The following is a 21,425-nucleotide window of genomic DNA, read 5'->3' as shown; positions in this document are numbered from 1 at the left end:
TGCCGAATTGGTACCCTAGGTCATGGCCATCTACATGTGTAGCTATTAATATCCCCATCTTGAGTTCTTGCAAGTTTCCTTGTCATCTGAGTTCATCCAAAAAACCATAATTTTCATCACAATTCGATATAATAATCTCAAAGTTTGTTTTACTAGATTTAAAAAATAATAATAATAATAATTTGTGCTTGAGTTCATCTAGAAAACCATAATTGTCATCACAATTCAATATAATGTATTGAGTTCATGCTTAAAGTATTTTTTTCTAATTTGTTTCAATTTTTTTTTCGAATTTTTATTTATAATTTTAGAAACTTCAAGAGTTAGACCCATGAAATATGAAGTATGGTCTAGTGGTCTAGTGGTCAAGAGTTAGACCCATGAAGTATTAGGTCATGGGTTCAAGTCCTACCATATCATGATTTCAATATAGCTAAATTTTTTTAAATGAACAAATCACGCTTTTAAACATGAACTCGATACGCCGTATCTTACATGAACTCGATACGCCGTATCGAGTTGTTACATGAACTCGATACGGCGTATCGAGTTCATGTAACAAATCACGCTTTTAAACATGAACTCGATACGCCGTATCGAGTTCATGTAACAAATCACGCTTTTAAACATGAACTCGATACGCCGTATCGAGTTCATGTTGAAAAGCTAACGTTTTTACATGAACTCGATACGGCGTATCGAGTTCATGTTAAAAAGCTAATATAGTATTCTTAGTGTTGATAATATTTCTAAAAATGATTTTATCTTGTGTTACAATATATGGTCTAATGGTTAGGAGTTGGACCCATGAGCGTAAGGTCATGGGTTCGAGTCCTACCTTACCATGACATGAAACAAAACTAATACTTTTGCACGAAAAAATCATGCTTTTAAACATGAACTCGATCATGTAAAAAAGCTGCTTTTTTACATGAACTCGATACGGCGTATCGAGTTCATGTTTAAAAGCGTGATTTTTTCATCTAAAAATGTTAGTTTTCTTCATGTCATGGTAAGGTGAGACTTGAACCCATGACCTAACATTGCATGGGTCAAGTTCCTAACCATTAAACCATACATTGTAATACAAAGAATATTTTCATTTTCAACTACTTTAGCAAGCCTTAGAACACTATCAAAGGAGCCACAAGGCATTATTTCGAACCAAATCGGTTCAACGCCAGACTTAAGCCTCTTAGCCTTCATTGTATATTCTTCTCACATAATATATCGCTGTCATCATCATTCCCACTTAGTCCCTCTCTCACTCTCACTCTCTCTCTCTCTTCTTTTCTCAAGTGTTCTACACCTTCTATTCTTCTTAGTACTAATATTTCTCTCTTAGTACTAATTTCGTCACTGTCTTAGAAAGTTTTTTTGTGCTTTAATAGGTGATGAAAAAACCAGACTTTTTATCACAAGTCGATACAATGTATCGAGTTCATGTTTTAAATTATTATTTTTTCCATAAAAAATAAAAATAAATCAAAAAATTTGAAAAAAAATAAAAAATTTTGAAACAAATTGAAAATAAAAAATTTAAAAATTTGAAAAAATTACTTTAAACATGAACTCGATACATTATATCGAATTGTGATGAAAAATCTAGTTTTTCTATGAACTCAAGCTTAATTTATAATTTTTATTATTTTTGTTTAATTCGGTAAAAAAACTTTGAACATGAACTCAATATATTGTATAGAATTATGATGAAAACTCTATTTTTTACATCAACTCAATACAACATATCGTGTTCATGTTTAAAACTATTGTTGTTTTTCAAATAAAAGAGGTTTTTAAAGATGTATGTTGCACAACAAAATACCTTATGGTAAACATGTGCTTCATTTATTAGATTCAGAAAACCATTAATAATTCTGTTGATGGTAACTGAACTTTGCAAATGCCATTACGTCACAAATTTTGAAGGGGAATTCTTATAAGGAAGAACACGATAACATTGTAGATACCCTGATAACTATGTGTTATGTTCAAATTGATATATTAATGTTCACATCTAAAGTTTGACAGTTTATGAATATCGTCTACATTTTAGGAGTTTTGGATTTATCAAAATTGTTTATGAATATTGTCTACATTTCTTGAGTTGTGAATTTATGGATGTTAGTGAGCATTAATTTATAGATGATGACATTAAGGATTGCAATGTTACCTTTTATAGTTAAAACATTTTCAAGTCTAACAATAGATGTAATCTTAATCTCCTCAAGATGGTGAAACCATTAACCTTAACTTGTGCCTTGAGTTGACCATTGTGATTTTCTTTAAGTTAACTACATTTCATATCTACAAACCATCAAAATTTAAACATTTATTGAAAAACTATTCCATTTTAGAAATGATCATTTTGAAACTTGTAAATCTCAAAAAACTAGCAAATTTTTACATGCTATTTAAAACATGTGATACTGGTGTATCAAGTTTTTGAAAATAGTCTAAAATCGCAAGATTATAAAAGGAATCTATAAGTGGAATGCGCAATCCTTCCACTTGTGAACGCAAACGTGTTCTCCCACCAACCAACAATATGCTAAACTCGCATAATTAAAAAAGAGATAGCCATAAACCTACCCTTTCTAACGCAAAATTAGGAGCATAGAGATTCATAAGGTCAACCTTCTAGGATCCTATTTTTACAATAAGGAATTGTGCATGTTTATTCATATTAATAGTAGCAACTGACATGATGATAGATTGTAAATGGTGTTTAAGAGCAATGCATAATCCAGCCTAGAGGCCAGTGGGGCCAAAGGCAAGAAACCATAAATGAATCCACCGTCCTGGTAAAATGGATCCATACTTCCCAATCCTATCCGTGCACATGTGATGCTCTTGTAGAAAAAAAATATCAATAGTACCTACATTAGTAGTACCTAAATTTGAGCCTAAGAGTCCTTTACATTTGCGAAAAGCATGACCACCCAGGCCTTGCACATTCCGGGAAAGAAGATGTAATGTGTCCATCTTACACATATTTTCGAATTGTCCTTTTCTCAATAGAAGCTCTACTACGCTGTCCAAAATAGGTGGGATATCTGAGTTAGTTGCATGGGAGCCCTGATTAGACTATTCGCGATAGCGCAATAACTGTTCTTGGTTCGTCGTTGCATCGAGGAAGACCGGGGTGATGGAGGACGTTGGGAGGTTGATTGCGGCAACTGAGCTGGCTGTAGCATGTAGGCTGATAAAGACAATCAACTTTTCTACAACTATTGTGGCAGAAGCGGCAATCCCTAAACATCCCTCAAGAGGATTTGCACCACCATCAACGACAGCAGGTAAGTAGGGCACGACCATCGGTTGGGCATAAAATGGGCTAGAGCTCTCATGTGAAAAAGACCTTTAGGAAATTCATATATACATGTTCTTTGATTAGCAATTATCTATTATGTCATATGTTTCTAATCTATTTAATTTAGACAAACATATTTCTTAATTGTTGTAGTGATTAGGTGTGTGTCAATTTTAGTTTCACTTAATAAGCCTTAGAGGCTTCCCGAATTGCATGGAGTGGAGATGTAAGTGTTTTTATATCTTGAAGTATTACGTGGTCTTTAAAGTTGGGGTATCATGTTCGTCTTAATATTAAGTTATGGGTTGGGTGTAACTCTTGAAGACTGGTCCCATATTTCTCAATCGAGTGCTTTGTTGCGTTCTTCCATTGCTTTCCTTGTTTACTGTGTTAGTAGTTTAACGTTAATATTTAAGTTATTAAAGAATCTTCACTAAGTTTAAGTCTCTAGTCTATGTCTTAAAAGTTAAGTTTAAATCTTACTTGTTAATTTGCCAACATCTGTTGATAGGATTAGGAGTGACTTGAGACCCACACTTACTCATCACAACAACGATTAATGTAATCAGATCAAGTGCGATAAGTCCTAAAATTCCCTCACTTGGCACCAATGTTGTGAACTAGAGCAATGCGCAAAACTTTCAGTTGTGTTTTTCGTGAACTCCCATGGCAATAAAATATCCTATAACTTATAAGTGTGTAAGAAGTACTTGGACAGGTGGAGAGCATGAGGTTCTCTCCATGTGATTTCAATAGCACCATAGTTATGTCCAAAGTCTCAAGATTTGGATGCAAATGTGATGTTTCCATAGGAGATCGACTTGGTGGCCATTTTGGAAGCAAATTGGATTATTTCTAGTAATAACAAATTTATGCTACCCATGTTGCACAATTGTTAGGTGTGATTGCTTTTTGTAATACACCACACTAAATCAAGGAGTTTTCCAATTTGGGTCTAGTTTTCTACTTTGACAACCATATTGAATGTCTCCTGTAAAATTCAAGATAGTTAATAGGTTACACTATATAAAGGAGTTTTCAATCTAGGTCTAGTTTTCTATTTCAATATCGTGTTGTTCTCCTCAATTCTTCTCATTTCGTTGTGCCCTTTATGGTACCAATCATGTAGTCAATGTAATGCTTGATTTTCTGACTAGTACTTTTTGTCCCTTGTTCCTATCCTTTTGGTAGTTTGTTAATGGGTTAATAACAAGTAAGGTAAACTCTAACAAGATTAATTATTTTTTATAACCTTTTAGCTTTAATTTTCACCCATCATAAATCTCCCTTGTTGAATTTTCCCTCTGCCTTGTGGCCTTTGTTATATAAACATCATGCATTCAATACACTTTCTTCTCTCAAAATTTTTTGTCACTTGATCATAGCCTTAAAACAATTTGTTCATTGATTCATGACAACTAAAGTGAACTCATACAAGGTTTAATTATTGGTTTATAATCTTTTGAGCTAGCTAATAAGATTTTCAATCCAAACAATCCAACTTAATTCATACTTGCAAAGTGCTTGCAAAACCTCCACATTGACCAAATGCATAGTCTCCTATTAGATGATGATCATGAAGGGTAAGCATTGGCAGCTTATTTTGTTGTAATTAACCATGTTTTTTAACGACAAACTATTATAATGGGTTGGAACCATCAATATTGTTAGTATTTAGGGGATATTTAGGATATTTTCTAAAAGGTTAATAACGAAAAATATATTGCCATAGTCAAAACTATTTGAAGTATACAAACGTAAATTGTAGATTATATTGATGGCTTATGCATTACCACATGTGATGGGAAGTATATGAGAGAAGAAATTACCATATATGATTGAATGTTACAATGAAATTACCATATATGATTGAATGTTACATTGAAATTACACATGAAAACAACTATGCGAGGATATTGAAGCGGGCGAATAGATTTCTTTTATGTATATGGCACATCACGGTAAAAATGCCAAATGGTCATTTTAAGAACTCCCCCCCCCCCCCAACACACACACACATGATTATTTGTAATTTATGAAAGTGCACCTAGTTCTACATCCCAAAATATAGGCTTTTTAATCGTTTTTCAAGCTAGGCTTCTCAAAACAATAGACCCCTCTTTTGGTAAAGTAGCGTTAGTGAAATAGGTTATGGCAAATTGAGAGGTGGAGGCAATGATGATAATTTAGAATATGGCTCTATAGTGTTGAGTTGATCCAATTATCAACTTCTTTGCATTGAGATGTCGTAACTTTATAGGATTGTTTATCCACCACAAGAATTTTGGTTAACTGGGTTTAAAACATTGTATGATCTCTAGCAAATAAATGTCAAGAGAATTTTTAACACTTACGGAATGTTTGACAAACACAACTATTCCATCATGTGCAATCGTTTAACCATGTGGAACTTTTTGGAAACACAACCACTCATTTATGCGGAGGCTTAGAGAACAATGTTCATGACACATGCAAGATTTTGTCTACCTAAAGAGAGAAATTATATGGAAATGATAAATATGATCCATTTTAATTTAATGTAGGCTCTCTTAGACAACATGGTAAAACCTTGGCACATATGAGAAGCTTCAGCCTTCAAATAGCTTAGGACCCATATAAACATAACAAGGGAGGTTTCTAAAAATGAATGAGAGTTCCTCTTACCATTAATGAATTTGACTCATATCTATCACCTGTATCAAGCATGCAAATAGACTCACACCTATCATCCACATCAAATGTGTAAATATATTAAAATTTAACAAGCCAAAGATGTGGAATTTTAAAAAACATTGTGCGATTATAAATATTAGTAGTTAACTTGGCGTCCTTCTTAAGATACAAATGCATGTTCTCCATAAAGATCAGAAACAAGTTTACATAGATAATAGTTAAAGGAACCAACTTGGTCTAGAATATTGCTTACATAATCAATACTACAATTACATGAGTCAATAGAGAGCTTCACATATATGCTTATACATAATGCATATGTGCAAACTCTACATAAAATACATTATCATTACAAGCATCACTCCGAATATGGAGAAAAGGGAAACCTGGAAAAAACAAAACTCGTTTGAATACATGTAAAAAGTATTGTTATACCCTAAGCAAGGTGCTTTTCAACTAGACTTACATAAACAGTGAAAGGCAAAATTGATATAAACAAATTCATGGATAGTCTTTCCTTGCTTGCACAAACAACAAAAATCCACCAGCTTATTGGGATCGACAAAAACTTGTGATGAAGTGTGCAACATCAACTTGTGATGAAGTGTGCTCAATACTTCACAACCCCCACCCAGAAAAGAGAATACCATAGGAGACAACAAGAAGGAAATTAAAGAAAGAGTTCATCCTCATGATGTTCTAACACGTGATGTACTTGTTTATGTAGATTCTAATATATTCTGTATGTTTTATACTAATATTATACTATCCTGCATTTCTTTTTCTTGAAAATGGCTCAAAGAGACTTATCTACATTGCATTACTTTTCGTGCTTGAGTTTTGTTTACATGTCAAATGCAGCGAGGGAGAGTTGAATACGACACCATATAATGGTTATACATACAAAATGTGCACCTTTGGATACTAAGTTCTAGAGCTACATCAATATCTTCAACAAGAAAGGCAAAACGATCCAAGAATCATCCCAGGGCAATGAGGAAAATCAAAGTTGTGAGAATGTGAAATTCTTTGTTACGACTCTCAATGTTTTTAGTTGTATTAATAATTTTGGCACAAGGATGTTGAACGTACAAGGGCTTAATAGTATAAATTTGAATTGCTTTCAAATTTTTAAAAGATGAAATAAGTAGAAAATCACATGAGGAACGATGAGATATTGAAGAAATTCAAATCCATCACTGAATAATGAAAATTTTGTGTTTTAATCCAATAAACACAAAAGACCTACAACATCCTCTTAATGTGAATAACAACCATTGATAATTAAAACATGATACAATGGTGAAGCATGATTAAATAATGTAGTAGCTAAATGCCTTACAAAAAATAATCCACATATGTGACGTTCATGAGGGCGTTACATTATGTTCAATAAGATGCATATGTACAAAATGAATGAATGGTACGATAGAAAGATTCCTCGCTTTGTTTTGTAGAGCAAATGTACACGAAATCCATAATCATACATTATGTATTATTGTAAAAACCTTTTTCATTTATTGGGCTACCATACCAAATTATAATAATATCACATGCATCATGTACAGGGTTGGACATTGTCATTGATAAGAGATTGGAACCACCTTATACTTTGGCTAGGGGTAGAGTATAAAGTGACTCATTGGCCAGTCCTCCAATTTTGCAAATTCATTGCTTCATCCATCCCTTCACTCCTTGATGTGCTTGGTCACATTGGATGGGGCAACAACTATATTTTGTCTCATCTCAACAATGATGAGAAATGTGATTGTGCATTTAAATACCCCAATCAAACATAGAAAAAAGAGAATTCGAACAAAATGCATTTGTTATCTAGTAATACATGTACAACCCATGACCACATCATATGATCTTTTATTTGACGAGGAGTGCATAATAATTATCCAAAGAAGAAGATTAGGGCTCCACTTATAACTAAGGACAACCAAACTTGGGGGTCCGTGTAATTAAAGCAATGTTGTATCATTCATGCAATATGCTTTTGACGGCGAAATAATGTACTCAAGTGTGTGCATGCTGAGTTTGGATTCTTTTGAGTTGGTCTTTTTGCGTGTGTGATAGAGTGCTTGGGCTAGGGGAGGGGAGAACATGTCACAATGATTGTGTATGAATTATTTATACATATCAAGTAATTCGGTGTGGGTCAAAATAACATTATAACCATGCACAATTCTAATGTTGATCTCGTCCACAAGCATGCAAAGCAATTTTCGATATATACGAGAATACAATATTGATTTGATCTGTTCATACATGGGAAATCAAATAATAATTAAGTAGATGAGCATGGTTGGGGGAGAGGAGAGAGAAGAAAGATATATTAATGTATTTTTAAGAGGCCAAAATGGGCACAAGATTGAACAAGAGATTACGTCTTGAGAGACAGATTTTTCTGAAATGCAAAGAGAATAAAATGGTTACTTTACAAGACGTGTAATGTAGGACACAAGGAAGTCAGGCCCATGTAACAAAAACATCACAATGCGTCTACGGATTTCGTGAAGAGTGGTTATAAAGGAAAGGGAACAGTGCCAATTTGAGCATATACATACATACATACATATATATATCATTGCCTAGAGAGAGAGAGAGAGAGTGTGTTGAGATGGATGTAGCTTAGTTGGTAAGGTTGCCCAATGGAGACCATGTGGTCATGGGTTCAACCCCTACATTCCACAATGGCATCTAGTAAATTAAGAGTATATGAAGTATATAATAGAGAGGTGAGGAGATTGGGTTTTGAGTGCTGAGATGGATGTAGCTACCTTGGTAAGGTTGCCCAATGGAGTGCATGTGGTCATGGGTTCAACCCCTACATTCCACAATGACATCTAGTGAATTAAGAGTATATGAAGTATATAATAGAGAGGTGAGGAGATTGGGTTTCGAACCCACGATGCGGTGCTTGCAGTGTTAACAACTTACCACTAGGGTAAGGTACTTACGAAAAAGAGAGAGAGAGAGAGAGAGTTCTACGTCGGCCTTGACACAACAAGGATAGATGGCATGGACATGGGGGGGACTCGGAATTTAAACAAGGAAGGAGATGAAGGAAAACAATATAACCCTTGTATATAAACTCTAAAAGGAAAATCCTTATGTAAATAAAATAACCTTTATATGTGTGTATTAAATTGTAAAAGGAAAATCCTTATATAAAATAATAACCCCTCCATATAAATTCTCCCTTTTTCCCTTTGTCCCCCCCCCCCCCCCCTTTTGCTTGAGGAGAGAGAGAGAGAGAGAGAGAGAGAGAGAGAGAGAGAGAATTGAGAGAGAGAGAGTTTACCCAAAAAATAAAATTGAGAGCGAGAGAGGGAGAGAGAACGAAGAACTTTTTATTCTTTTAGTTTTGTTTGGCTTTCTTCTTGTTTCCTACAATTAATAGTCCGACACGTGGCGGGAGGCGTGTGGCTGGAGTCATGGGGCCCATTGGTTGTTGGCGGGTCCACGTGTACAGGAGCACGGGGAGTAGAGCTTCGTGGCAGGACCTCATTGGGGTAAGGGTCAGGCCACGTCAGCAGGGACGACAACGTTAACGGTGATGTGGCAAGGCGAGGGGGCGCCACGTGGACGCCGGTTTCCAGCACCTGATCTGACATGCTTAGCCGATCCGAGTCAGCAGGCCAGCTGAGCTGGCGGAGAGGATAAGGTCCCCATTTATTTATTTACACATCATCATCATCATCATAAATAACAATATTATAACTGGAATTATAGAATATGTATATACATATTATATATATAATATATACATATATATATATTTATTTATAATAACTAAATAGTTGCTTTTTTATTTTATTTATACATATCCATAATATCCCTAATTTTTGCTTTAATTCTTCTATACATACAGTATTTTTAAAAACGTACTTTTGTTTTTCTTATTTATTTATTTATTTTCTAGTTTTACATCTCCATCGTCTTCTTCTGCTGCTTCTTCTTCTTCTTCTCCATCGCCCTTCTTCTCTCTGTTTTTCTCTGTTCCTCTCTCTCTCTCTCTCTCTCTCTCTCTCTCTTCTCTGTTTGGCTTCTTTTCTCTGTTTCTTCTCCCTCAGAGAGATCGTCATAAAAACAGAAGATCTCCCTCCATCTCTCTCCGTTTCTCTCAAAGTTTCGCAGAACACCTTTCCCCGCTCCTCCATATCTACTCTGTTTTTTTCCATATCGACAGAAGACGAGCAGTATCTTTCCTGAGGTAATCATCTCTCTCCCTCCCTCTCCTCATTACCAAGATCTCGTTTTTATGCACCCGTTTAGGTCTTACTGATGAGCGACGGTGTTTCTGATCCATACATGCACTCTATTCTCCCACCCTCCTTTCCGTTGTGGGGTTTTTAAAAAAAAACTTCTGATCGAAAGTCGCCACTGATATTATTGGTATGATTTGTTAGGTGTTTGGCCAAGTTTTGATCCGATCAACTCCAGAGGAGATCTATGGCGAGGCTAGGCGGGATGAGCTCAGAAGCACCTTTCTCCAATACTTCAGCGGGTCTCGGAAGCATTCTCAGGGACCAGAAAGCCACCTCAGCCTCAGCCTCAGCCACATCTTCCGCTTCAGGGCCTTGTTGTAACCGAGCAAATGTTCTTCTTGGAATAACTAATCATCCTCCAACCCCCCCCAAGGCGCTCTCTTTATCCTCTTCGCCTGTTGAATCCTCACTTCTTGATCTTGATCTAACTCTAGACCTAAACCTAAACGTAATGGGGGATGATGAACCCGAAGAGTTCAAAGAAGAAGACATATGGGCGGCGGAGACAAGATCTTGGGAACATTTGAATTTATCTGAGGTAGGGTCACACCAACATCTTTATAACTCTAAGGATCTAAACTCAGAATTATTGCTAGGAAAGCACATCAATGCTTCTGCCCATGAGTTTTCCTTAGGCTTAGGCTATGGAAAGCAAAGGATGGTAAAAGAGACAAAGAAATCAGGGGTTAGTGAGGTAGCTAACGGAAATTTAGATGAGGTTGGGATAGGGAATGGGAAACATAAAGTGGCTTCTGTGGAGGTTGTAAGATCATCAACTACGAGAAGAAGGGACAAGAGCCTTGGGATCACCGATGCATTCTTGAATAATAGTTCGGTTGGGCTTTCACCTTTATCTAGGGTTTCGGAGATCTCAGTTTCAGGTCACGGAAATTCTCGTCCTTCTGCTTCTTGGATGATTCCTCAACTAGCAGGAGGGTTGATGAACAAAGAACCTCCTAGGAGGCATGCAGAGCGCCAGTCTGCCCCAGTTCAGGTTCCAGATTGGTCCAAGATCATGGGTTAGTATCGAGAATCCTAATGTTAAGAATGTTTTTTGTATGTGACACATGCTTCAAGAAATTTCTAATCGCATTGATTTTACAGTTAGTAGGCTTTTAAGGCAAAGCTGTGTTTTGATCTGAATTCAGTATTGAAACACTAGATAAGAAAGGGTGAGGTGATAGTATTCTGTTAAGATAAAAACATGGTTAGATCTCAATTTAGTAATGAAAATCTGGTTAATATAAATAGATGGTTTTGTAAGATAATGTCATGTTTTTCTGGGTCTGTGTAATAGTATGCTTTTAAGGCAGTGACATGTTTTTCTGGGTAGATGAAATAGTGTGTTCTTAAGATGACATGTTTTGATTTGAATTCATTAATGAAACTCAGGGAAAGCAAAGATAGTGTTATTGTAAGATTATGACATGTTTTTTATTTGAATTCTGGAATGATGCTCAGGTCAAGTGAAATAGTACGCATGTACCCTAGTTATAAGACAAGCGATACCAAACAAAAGAAAGATATAATTAGGATAGATTTCAATGCCAATTTAGGGTATGCGATAGATTGGTAAGACAATACTAAACCAAAGAAAGATATAATTAGGATAGATTTCTGTGTCATATAGTAGGGTATACAATAGGTTGGCATGCTAGCTCCAGCAATTCCTGTAGTTGATTTTCTCCTGTAGGCAAAAAGATCCATTATATGTATATGTTTTCATTGAAGTTCATTATTCTGCAAAGAATACCAATTTATAGAGATATTTCATATAGTATTCATGTGTTCTTTCATCTATTTGTGGATGCAGCAAAAAAGGCAAAGGGCAGAAAGGCAGGTATAATAAATGATGATAGTGATAATGATAAAGGGGATGACGACGACGACGACGAACGACTCCCTCCACATGAGCTTGTCGCAAGGGAATATGCCCGAAGCCAGAGAACAACTTTCTCTGTCTGTGAAGGGCAAGGTCGAACCCTAAAGGGCCGAGACTTGAGCCGTGTGCGAAATGCTGTCTGGAGCCAAATGGGTTTTGCAGACTGAGTTTCGTGTAGTGTCATATTGACATGACCTCAATTTTCCTTGACATGCCCACAGCCCAGCCCCCACTTCAATCGTTCAATTTTTTCCTTTTTGATTTGGTTCCGGTTCCAGGTTTTCCCACTTTAATGAGTTTGTGGACAAGTAAAAAAGCCAAGTTTTCCTCTATATTACTCCATCCCATCATCGGGTAGTGGTCTATTCCCTCAGCCACTGGTTACAGAAGTTGCAACTGTTTTCCATATAGTAGTGAAGATATGTAGCGTAGATTTTGACATTTGAGACATAGTAAAGAGCCCTCTTTTTGGCCTGCCAATGAGCAGAGGTTTGATCCTTAATAAGATTTTTTTGTCTTATGCGAAAACAGAGGTGTTTGAATTCACGTCTGCCCTGTTTTCATCACTTTAACAGAGGAAAAGTGGAATGCTGGGATGTGATGCACCAGCTCTAAATGGAAAATGCTTTGAAGAGTTATGACATAAATATCTATAAAGACTCGCAGAGTAGTTTGAAATTTTTGGTATGCAGTGGCCTCAGGTTTTAATCCGTTTACAGGTCCAAGCTACTACTAAATCAAGATTTTATGTGTAAGGCTTAATTTGACGAGAAAGGATTTGAGAGATCACAGTGCTGGAAATTAAGATAGAATAACAGTGTTGGTGAATGTTGGGATGCTGATTCCAAGTGTAAGATTGATTAGGTTAGTCAAAACTGAGTTAAAAGAAGCTATATTCAGCTATTGATTGTAATGACAGAGTAGTCTTGTATCAGTTTCTGATTGCATACTAAAAAAGCTTACATAACCTATGCACCTTTTTTAAGAGCTGTGAGTATGAAACAAATCATGGAATAATAAAATTTCTGTATGCTATGTACAGTAAGAGCCATTGTTTGAATGATGTGCTCTAGTACATGGTGGAGTAATATTAAGCCACCTAGCGAGTGAGTGGCAAATCTTTCTCTTAAATTGAACCATACCTTTGGTATGAGTAAAGTCGAACTCACACAAGAAAACAAGGAAGTTCTTACAGGATCATGATATGAAAGTAGCACAACACATTAGTATTGAAGCCGAAAAATAATTGGTTGCATCAAAGTTTCGACCTCTGATGGAGTGCTATATGCATGCAGATGTGAGGTGGAAAGAATGGGAGAGATAGTTGGAGAACTTGATATTTGGATTATCAACTTCTGTGAAATAAGGGATGTACATGATTTGTAGGTGGACATGAAAATCTTTCCATTTATCATGCATGTTCTTTGTGGTATTTTTGTTGGATGGGTGGGGATGACTTTTCAATATCTTTACATGTAACTATTCTAGCATGAACCAATTATGTACCCATGTAGAACACTGGTTCATCCTTGCTTTTATTTGTGATTCCTCGAGAGATCTTTGCTTTTTTAACTGCCAAACTACTACTGGGATACAGGTGAAAAAGAATGTCTGGACCCAAATTCTTCTTTCTTGGTTATTCCTTAACTGATAAGTAACATCAAATGTTAGCTGAAATTTGATGTCTTGCTGGAAATGTTAGTGAGCAAATCAAATGTTGCTAGAAATAATCACCAACATATAGTTGCATGTTTTTAACTTTAAGGTGACTGCTTGCTACCATTATTGACTCTCATCTCCATCTAGACCCTGCAATTGAGTTGTCATCCTTAATTGATTTTGCTTTGTTGCACCATTGATCAGGTTCTGTCATGTTACATTACAATTTATGATCCTTTAGTTTAACCATAATTTATCATTTAATGTCCAAATTTATAATGCCATATATTCACTACCTCACTTCACCATAGCCCATCACTTGATCTCCAAACATATAATGATATATAATTACTATCTTCTCAGCAAATTTTACAGGTATTAATTCTATGATTGTAATACTACATAGCTTGAGCTTAAACAAACTGTGCTTCAACATTTTTATAAATGAATGACATGTAACCACCAATTCAAGATATATGATGTTTATATATGCATGAACTTGAAAATAGGTATTTTCAGGGATGCCTATATTAAAAAGCAAATAAAAACCCAGTGCACATTTAAAGAAATTTCGACTGATCCACCAGAATCTGGCAAAACCACCAGTGCAACTATCTTTTCGAAGAGTAAGCTCTAAGGGTGTTTCTATTGATGATGAACAAAATGGATAAGTGGTTTTCAACTCACACAAACTTAAAATGTTCATTGCTCACCATATTAAAACATGAAGTGAGGCAACAAAACATAGTAAAACAAATAATTTAGCAATTCAGCTGCCATCAAAGCCAGTGAAAGAGAGTTTGATGATGGAAGATACTGATATTTTAAATGCAATCATTTCGTTATTATTATTGTAACTTCATTTTTCCAAATATGGATCTGTTATCAATTTTAAAATTTATCATGAAATCCAAAACAAATTATTTCCCAAAATTTTTGTTCATTTTGAACAATGACTTTACAAAGCGTCTGATAACAGAGCAGATAACGAAGTAGCTGATAGTTTTCTTGTCAAACGGATTAATTCAAGATTCCTGACCCATTGGTGACAATAAAGGAGACTTTGTGCCTCATACAAGTTACGGCTTCACGGAAAGGCTTTTCCTCATTATAACACAATTATGGAGATCAATTACTTGTCATTTTCTGTAGTAGCTTCTATGATGGAGCTCAATAGCTCTGTCATTTGCTGTAATAGCTTCTTAGTTGTTACACTAATGCAGAGTAGATTTAGGTGTGTAATTGATATTTATGATGTAAACTGATCTTCTAACATTTCTAAAAGCTACTTTGATACCACTTCTACCAAAATCAACTTTAGGGGAAGAAGGGTAATTGCTCATTTCTAAGCACTCTTGTGCCTCTGTTGTGATGGATAGAAAAATCAGTGTGCAGCTCCAAAGCTGGCAATTATGGCTTTGCTCCAGAACAATTGTGTATCATTGATACAAGAAAGAGCCTAAGAAGATATATTCTTCCAGCAGCTCCCTCATCTCATCATTCAATGATCCTTGATTTCCCTGTCAATAAGTACGCTTCACAAATCCTTGTAGGAGTTGATGCAATTATGATGATGCCACATCAAATTGAGGCTTGCCCTTCGCACAGGGATCACTGTACCCTAATTTGTAATGAGACTTGATTATATGACAACAATTTCAATACCCTCCATTTATATGTAAACAACCTTCCTATCACTGCCAGCACCATGAGAAAATGCACAAGGCTATCTGCAGCTGAAAACCTGATTTCTGGTCCTTTACAATAGTAAGATTGCCTTAAAAGAATTTGGTCTAAGAGATTATTTAAAAGATTGAAATTGCTGATTCTATACCTTTGTGTGCACCTATATCAGATCCATGCAACTTGTATGAGGATGGTGTCAAATTGACCAAAGACATTTTTCCTTGCTGCCATTACTTGGGAGCATCATATATCTGACTATTTGTATATGACTTAGATCTCATTCTAGGTTATGCAAAGCCTGAACATCGCTCCTGTACATGATGTTGTGAAAAATCTCTTTCTAGGTCAATGCAAAGGTAACACAAGTTGGCCATCACTCATCCACTTTACTTTACAAGATATGAACACACGAAAAGGTGGATATATATATATATATTTTTGTAATCAGAAATCTCCCATTATTAGGTTTTGATTTGAATGCTGCGAAACAAGCCTTCTCCACCCAGAATTTTAAAACGCAACATCGTCCTTTACTGATTCTGGTGAAAACAAAAAGCTACAATCTATGTAAGAGTTAATGGAGGCGTGCTAATTTTCATCATAAAATTTGCGCTTATAGATGTACAAGACAGATTTGATTGGTCTCCACTGATCCACGTAGCAAAATGCTGATGCATTTTTATTTCAGCAAAGAACAACTGAAACTGTCTCTCATATCTATAAGCCCAAATTTCCCATGAAAACTAACGCTCTATAGAGAATGCATATGGACTTGAAAACTGCCATTTTAGATATTATATATCTAAATAAAACCCTTATCACACCATTGAGCATATATAATCATTTATGAAAGCTGACCTTCATGGGATCGAAGATGAATTGGAGCAATCTCTCTCTAAAATAACACAATACCAAAGTATCCATCAGTTTTTATTAGCACTTCAGTTATGAGCATCCAACTTGGCATCCTCTCCAATGCCATGCTGAAAGTCTCCACTTTGATAATTCAATATCTTTGCAGTCTTGACTGCAGCGAGTACAAGTGAAATAGCGATTTTGGGGTCCTTTCGGTTTCTTATCAAAATTTCTGCTACAGATGCCGGTGTGATCATCACACCAGGTTCCATAGCCTCTTCCAATTGATCAAAAAGTTCATGCTCTTGAATTCGCAAATAATTGAAGGCCAGCTTCTTGAAGGCAGAGAATGAACAATATGATAACAGAATGTGCATATCCATGCGCCCCGACCTCAGCAAGGCTCCATCTAACCTCTCCTTGTGATTGGTAGTGAAGATAAATATCCTTTCCTCACCGAAGCAAGACTGAAGGCCATCAGCAAAATTTAATAAACCAGAAAGAGTCAACCCATTCATCTGCTTGTGTGTGAACGTAACCCTTTCATCCAGTCCAGCATCATATTTAGAAGGAAAAGCTTCCTGGTTGCTATGAGAGGCTTTAGCATCATGCCCTTCAGCTTGGTTTTCGTTAAGGAGCTCATTTCCAATGGCACAATCAATGTCCTCAATCACTATAATGGATTTCCTCTTGGTTTGCATGAGGAGTTGTTTGAGCTCAGTGTTGCTATACACATTGGTGAGCTCTAGGTCGTACACATCATAATGCATGAAATTCGCAATGGCAGCAATCAAGCTAGACTTGCCTGTACCAGGGGGGCCATAAAGGAGGTACCCACGCTTCCAAGCACGACCAACACTATGATAGAACTCTTCTGATTCTGAGAAGGAAGTGAGATCCGATTGGATGCGTTCTGCCAAGTCATCCTCCAGCGCGATACTCTCAAAAGTGGAGGGGTGATTGAAGACATAAGGTGTCCAATGTGATCCATGTCGGGTATTTGTATGGAGAGTTAGAAGAGTGTTCCTTCGTCTCATGTCTTGGGCGTATTTGGAGATGAGAGAAAGATATGGGCGGAGGAGGCGAGGCTTGTCGGAGTTGAGCATGGTGAGGATGAAAACGTTATGAGGATTACCATCAGAACGACCACCACCGCTTGTGATATGCCCAGCCTGAGAGGGGTCAGAGGTGTGTGTCCACCATAGTTGGGCACCATGAAAAGTATCAACTAGGGTTTGGTTGAGGGGGAGCCCAAACACATAAGGCGGATTAGAATTAGGGCTGGTACTCAGATTAGGGTTAATAGTAAGGTTAGGTTTAGGGTTTCCGAAGACACTCACTCGTTTAGATTGGAGCTCGATGTTAAGGGAACTAAGGTAAAGGGATACATCCTCATAGAAAGGGTTAGGCAAGTCGGAGCTTCCGGAATGCGGAGCAGGGGTAGGGTGAGTTCCATGGCTGTTTTCTGTCATCAGCAACGGGTTGTTACTGGTGCAGGGGATTTCTATGTAGGCGAAAGGATCAGCGGTGGAGAAGAGGTTCTCCCAGAGGCGCCGGAGGGCTTCATCCACTTTCCTGCGCACCGCCAGAGGAACCATGTTCAGCCCGAAGGCACACGCACCCATCACAGAGCACAAGGTTTTGGCTACCTCCATTCTTCTTCCTCTTTAAATTTCCTTCTACTTCTCCTTCCTCCTGTTCCTCTCCGTCTCCTTCTTCTGTCTCTTCTTCGGCATGACAGAGACCCTAATCTTGCTGGGCCTTCTTCTTCTTCTTCCTTCTATTTCTCCTTCCTGTTCCTCTCCGTCTCCTACTTCTGTCTCTTCTTAGGCATGACAGATCGATCCTATCATATCGTGTTGGGCGACTGTTCTTTGTGCAGAAATGGTATTCAGACACATGGGGGGGATTGCTTTTGAGTCAGCCATTCCAGTTTTTTGGAGGTCCCTGAGAATGACTGCAGGAATTTAATTTTTTCCGGAAAGTTCCCCGCCGGGTCACGATGCGTGTAATGCTTTCGCGGCCGTGTTTGGGTAGGAATGAAACCAAATGTTCCCCTAGCATAAAATGTCAAGTTTCTTTGGCTCTAATAGATAGATAAGAAAGAAAGATCACATTGGCAAGGCAACCAAACCATGACCCAACAAACCCCACTCCCGTCTCGGGGGCGGGACACTCTGCCAGTCTTTGGGCCTTGGCAAGCTTCCACATCTAATCCAAGGCACCAAGGATGATAGTTAGTGCGCAAGTGCCTTCAATGTGGGCAACATATTTTGTAACATTTGAAACCAGAGATGATTTGGATACCGGTGGTGTTCTTAGGAATTCATTCTATATAGGGCTCCCTTTTTCTCCTCATTCATTCATTCATCCTGCAGATGGAATAAACAGGGCCATGGCCATCCAATTCCAAGCCCCATATCTGACCCTACACTTTATATACATACACTCAGGTATATGGCCTAGCGTGTTGTTGGATGATGGAAGCCGCATCATGGGTAAGAAAGCCTGGCTGCCGTCACCAATCCTGGCAAGAGGAGATCTTGCTAACAGGAAAGAGAGAGTCAGATGAAGCCGAATTCCACAACACATGATGTAAAGATTCATGGCTTGGATCTCCCTCCTGAGAGATTGTGCGAAGAGGAAAGACCTGATTACAGGTAGCAGAATACATGCTGAGATTGTGAAATCGGGGCTTCTTCATGACATGAATATCTGCCTTGGCAACAGTTTGGTCAACATGTATGCCAAATGTGGTGCATTTGTGAAAGCCCATGCTGTCTTCGATGAGCTTCCAGTTCAGGATGCAGCCTCGTGGAATATACTTATTGGAGAGTATGCAAAATACGGGCATGGTAAGGAAGCACTCATTTGTTATGAAGAAATGAGACTTAGTGGTATCTGTCCTACTGCTGTCACATTTGTTTTCATCCTGAAAGCTTGTGGTATTATAAGAGAAACTTGTAAAGGCCAAGAAATACATGATGAGGTTGTAAGACTAGGATTGCTGAAGAAAAATTGTATAGTTGGAAATGCATTGGTAGGTATGTATGCTAAATGTGGTGAACTAGCCAAAGCTAGAGACGTTTTCAAGAAGCTGCCATTTCAAACTGTAATTTCTTGGACAGTGTTAATTGCAGGATACATTGAGCATGGTCATGATGAGGATGCATTAGAGTGCTTTAAACAGATAGAACTGAGGGGTCTCTCTCCTGATGCACTCACTTTTGTTTGTGGCTTGAAAGCATGTGGCAATGTTGGAGATGCTTCCAAAGGCCAACAGTTACATGCTGCAATTACTCGAGCAAGGTTATTGGAGAGAAATAACATTGTCGGCAATGCCTTGATAGATATGTATGCTACATGTGGTATGATTCGAAAGGCAAAAGAAGTGTTTGATGATCTGTTTGATCCAGATATATTCTCTTGGACTTCCCTAATTTCTGGATATGCTCAATATGAACATGACAGCGAAGCTGTGAAGTGCTTTGAGCGTTTGCAACTTGAGGGTCTCTCTACAAATGTGGTTACCATTGTTTGCATCTTGAAAGCATGTGGCAATACAGGTGTTGTATTCAAAGGCAAACAAATACACACAAAGATTGTTAGCGAGGACTTATTGGAAGAAGAAAATGTTGTCAACGCCTTAGTTAATATGTATGTGAAATGCGGTGCCTTTTTAGAAGCACAAAGATTGTTTGGCAAGCTTTCTGAGCAGGATGTCATCTCGTGGAATACATTGATTGCAGGATATGCTCAGCTTGGAGAGGAAGGAAAGGCTTTCAACTCATTTGATAAAATGATGGCAGAACGAAAAAATCCAAATTTGGTGACATTCAGTATTGTGCTTAATTTATGTAATCATGGGGGTTTACTGGAGAAATGTCTAATGTATTTAGAGATGATGAATAAAAACTATAACATAATACCAACTTTAGAGCATCATACTTGCATGGTTGATTCGTTTGGACGTGCAGGTGACTTGTATAAGGCTGTAGAGGTTATCAAGAATATGCCATTTCTTACTGATCCTCAGATATGGGTTACTTTGTTGGGTGTTTGTCAGAAATGGGGAGACGTGGAGCTTGGTGAATTTGCTTTTCAACATGCAATCAGTTTAGATGACAAGGATGCTGCGACTTATGTTTGCATGAGTAACATCTATAGAGCGACTGGAAGGCATGAAGATGCAAAAATAATTGAAACGAAAATGAACCATATTGAAGTGATATGAAGGATATTAGCTATTGTTTTCATCGAGATATTCTGCACGGATAATAAATAGAAATCATGATCGTTAATGTTTGTTTCAAACTTGAAGAAATGCTACAATGACAAACATTAACAAAATCTTAAGCAATGCCACAGTGCCATGAAGAACAAGATACAAAAATTATAGGCATTCATAGAGGCATCATGGTGATCAATAAAGTCTGAACAACATTTTTTGGCATATTGCCCTTACAAGAGGTTCTGGCCACTAAAAAGTCGTTATCATATCCATGATTTGGTGAAATCTTCATTAGATTGTCTAAATGAAATGTGAAAGAGTGAGAACAAACCTTTCAATTGTACACATTCATGACATTTGGACTACAATAAGCAAATAAAGAGTTCAAATGAGTGAATTGTCAAAGGTCATTCCATGACATCCAAAACAAGAAGATGCTTCCATACAGAGGAGAGAACTAATATGCTTGCGATCCAAGGATAACTGAATTTATTCATGGGTGATCTTGGTGATTCAGGTTTGGTTGTGAGACATAAACATTTGCATGAGACAACACTTAGAAGCCACAACTGCATTAGTCTGGCCAAAGTTACACCAAGCACTAACAGGATGGCTTGTATTTTTGCCTTCTGGAAGGGCAGATCAATACCTAATATCTTTCCTACTAAATGAAGATAGTTGTTGAGGAATTCCATACACCAATAGTAGGTCATCAAAACTTCCAAATTTGAGGAATTAACAATGGAGCAAAAGTCCCTTGACAGTTTCAGACATGGATCTGGAAGTGCACAATTAATTGAAGGAGTTGGATTAACAACTCAGGTAACACCAACAGCGATCACCATCAAT

General features: G+C 37.2%; 3 protein-coding genes across 8 annotated transcripts; 2 read left to right on the top strand and 1 right to left on the bottom strand.

Moving 5' to 3' along the window:
- Window positions 1–10,404: 10,404 nt before the first annotated feature.
- On the top strand, window positions 10,405–12,823 carry LOC147859903 (uncharacterized). The gene is made up of 2 exons (XM_087324409.1): window positions 10,405–11,282; window positions 12,077–12,823. Exons 1-2 carry the CDS (start codon window positions 10,448–10,450, stop codon window positions 12,310–12,312), a joined length of 1,071 nt encoding a protein of 356 aa, XP_087180535.1. The 5' UTR covers window positions 10,405–10,447; the 3' UTR covers window positions 12,313–12,823.
- Window positions 12,824–14,684: 1,861 nt separating this feature from the next.
- On the bottom strand, window positions 14,685–18,191 carry LOC147859902 (AAA-ATPase At4g25835-like). 6 transcript variants are annotated; one of them, XM_087324689.1, is made up of 3 exons: window positions 16,349–18,191; window positions 15,639–16,029; window positions 14,685–15,548 (listed from the first exon to the last, which is right to left on the bottom strand). In XM_087324689.1, exon 1 carries the CDS (start codon window positions 17,998–18,000, stop codon window positions 16,432–16,434), a length of 1,569 nt encoding a protein of 522 aa, XP_087180815.1. In that variant the 5' UTR covers window positions 18,001–18,191; the 3' UTR covers window positions 14,685–15,548; window positions 15,639–16,029; window positions 16,349–16,431. The 6 variants fall into 6 exon arrangements, with proteins under 6 accessions (XP_087180815.1, XP_087180812.1, XP_087180813.1 ...); XM_087324686.1 differs by having other exon boundaries at window positions 14,685–16,029; XM_087324687.1 differs by lacking the exon at window positions 15,639–16,029 and having other exon boundaries at window positions 14,685–15,555.
- A 404-nt stretch (window positions 18,192–18,595) lies between these two features.
- Window positions 18,596–21,102, top strand: LOC147859901 (pentatricopeptide repeat-containing protein At3g02330, mitochondrial-like). Its single transcript, XM_087324131.1, has 2 exons — window positions 18,596–19,200; window positions 19,486–21,102. Exons 1-2 carry the CDS (start codon window positions 18,951–18,953, stop codon window positions 20,577–20,579), a joined length of 1,344 nt encoding a protein of 447 aa, XP_087180257.1. The 5' UTR covers window positions 18,596–18,950; the 3' UTR covers window positions 20,580–21,102.
- The last annotated feature ends 323 nt before the right edge of the window (window positions 21,103–21,425 follow it).

Source organism: Azolla caroliniana, unplaced genomic scaffold, assembly GCF_043228905.1.
Source record: "Azolla caroliniana isolate FFs.n. ecotype wild unplaced genomic scaffold, voAzoCaro1.0.p SCAF_9, whole genome shotgun sequence".
NCBI lineage: Eukaryota > Viridiplantae > Streptophyta > Polypodiopsida > Salviniales > Salviniaceae > Azolla > Azolla caroliniana.
This window is presented reverse-complemented; position numbering and strand designations above follow the sequence as displayed.

Bases quoted from the DNA above. Each gene is read 5' to 3' on its own strand.
- LOC147859902 (XM_087324686.1), bottom strand. From the start codon at position 18,000: ATGGAGGTAGCCAAAACCTTGTGCTCTGTGATGGGTGCGTGTGCCTTC.
- LOC147859903 (XM_087324409.1), top strand. From the start codon at position 10,448: ATGGCGAGGCTAGGCGGGATGAGCTCAGAAGCACCTTTCTCCAATACT. The intron at 11,283-12,076 runs GTTAGTATCGAG...TTGTGGATGCAG, and splicing joins AGATTGGTCCAAGATCATGG to CAAAAAAGGCAAAGGGCAGA.
- LOC147859901 (XM_087324131.1), top strand. From the start codon at position 18,951: ATGGCTTGGATCTCCCTCCTGAGAGATTGTGCGAAGAGGAAAGACCTG. The intron at 19,201-19,485 runs GTAAGGAAGCAC...TGTTAATTGCAG, and splicing joins GTATGCAAAATACGGGCATG to GATACATTGAGCATGGTCAT.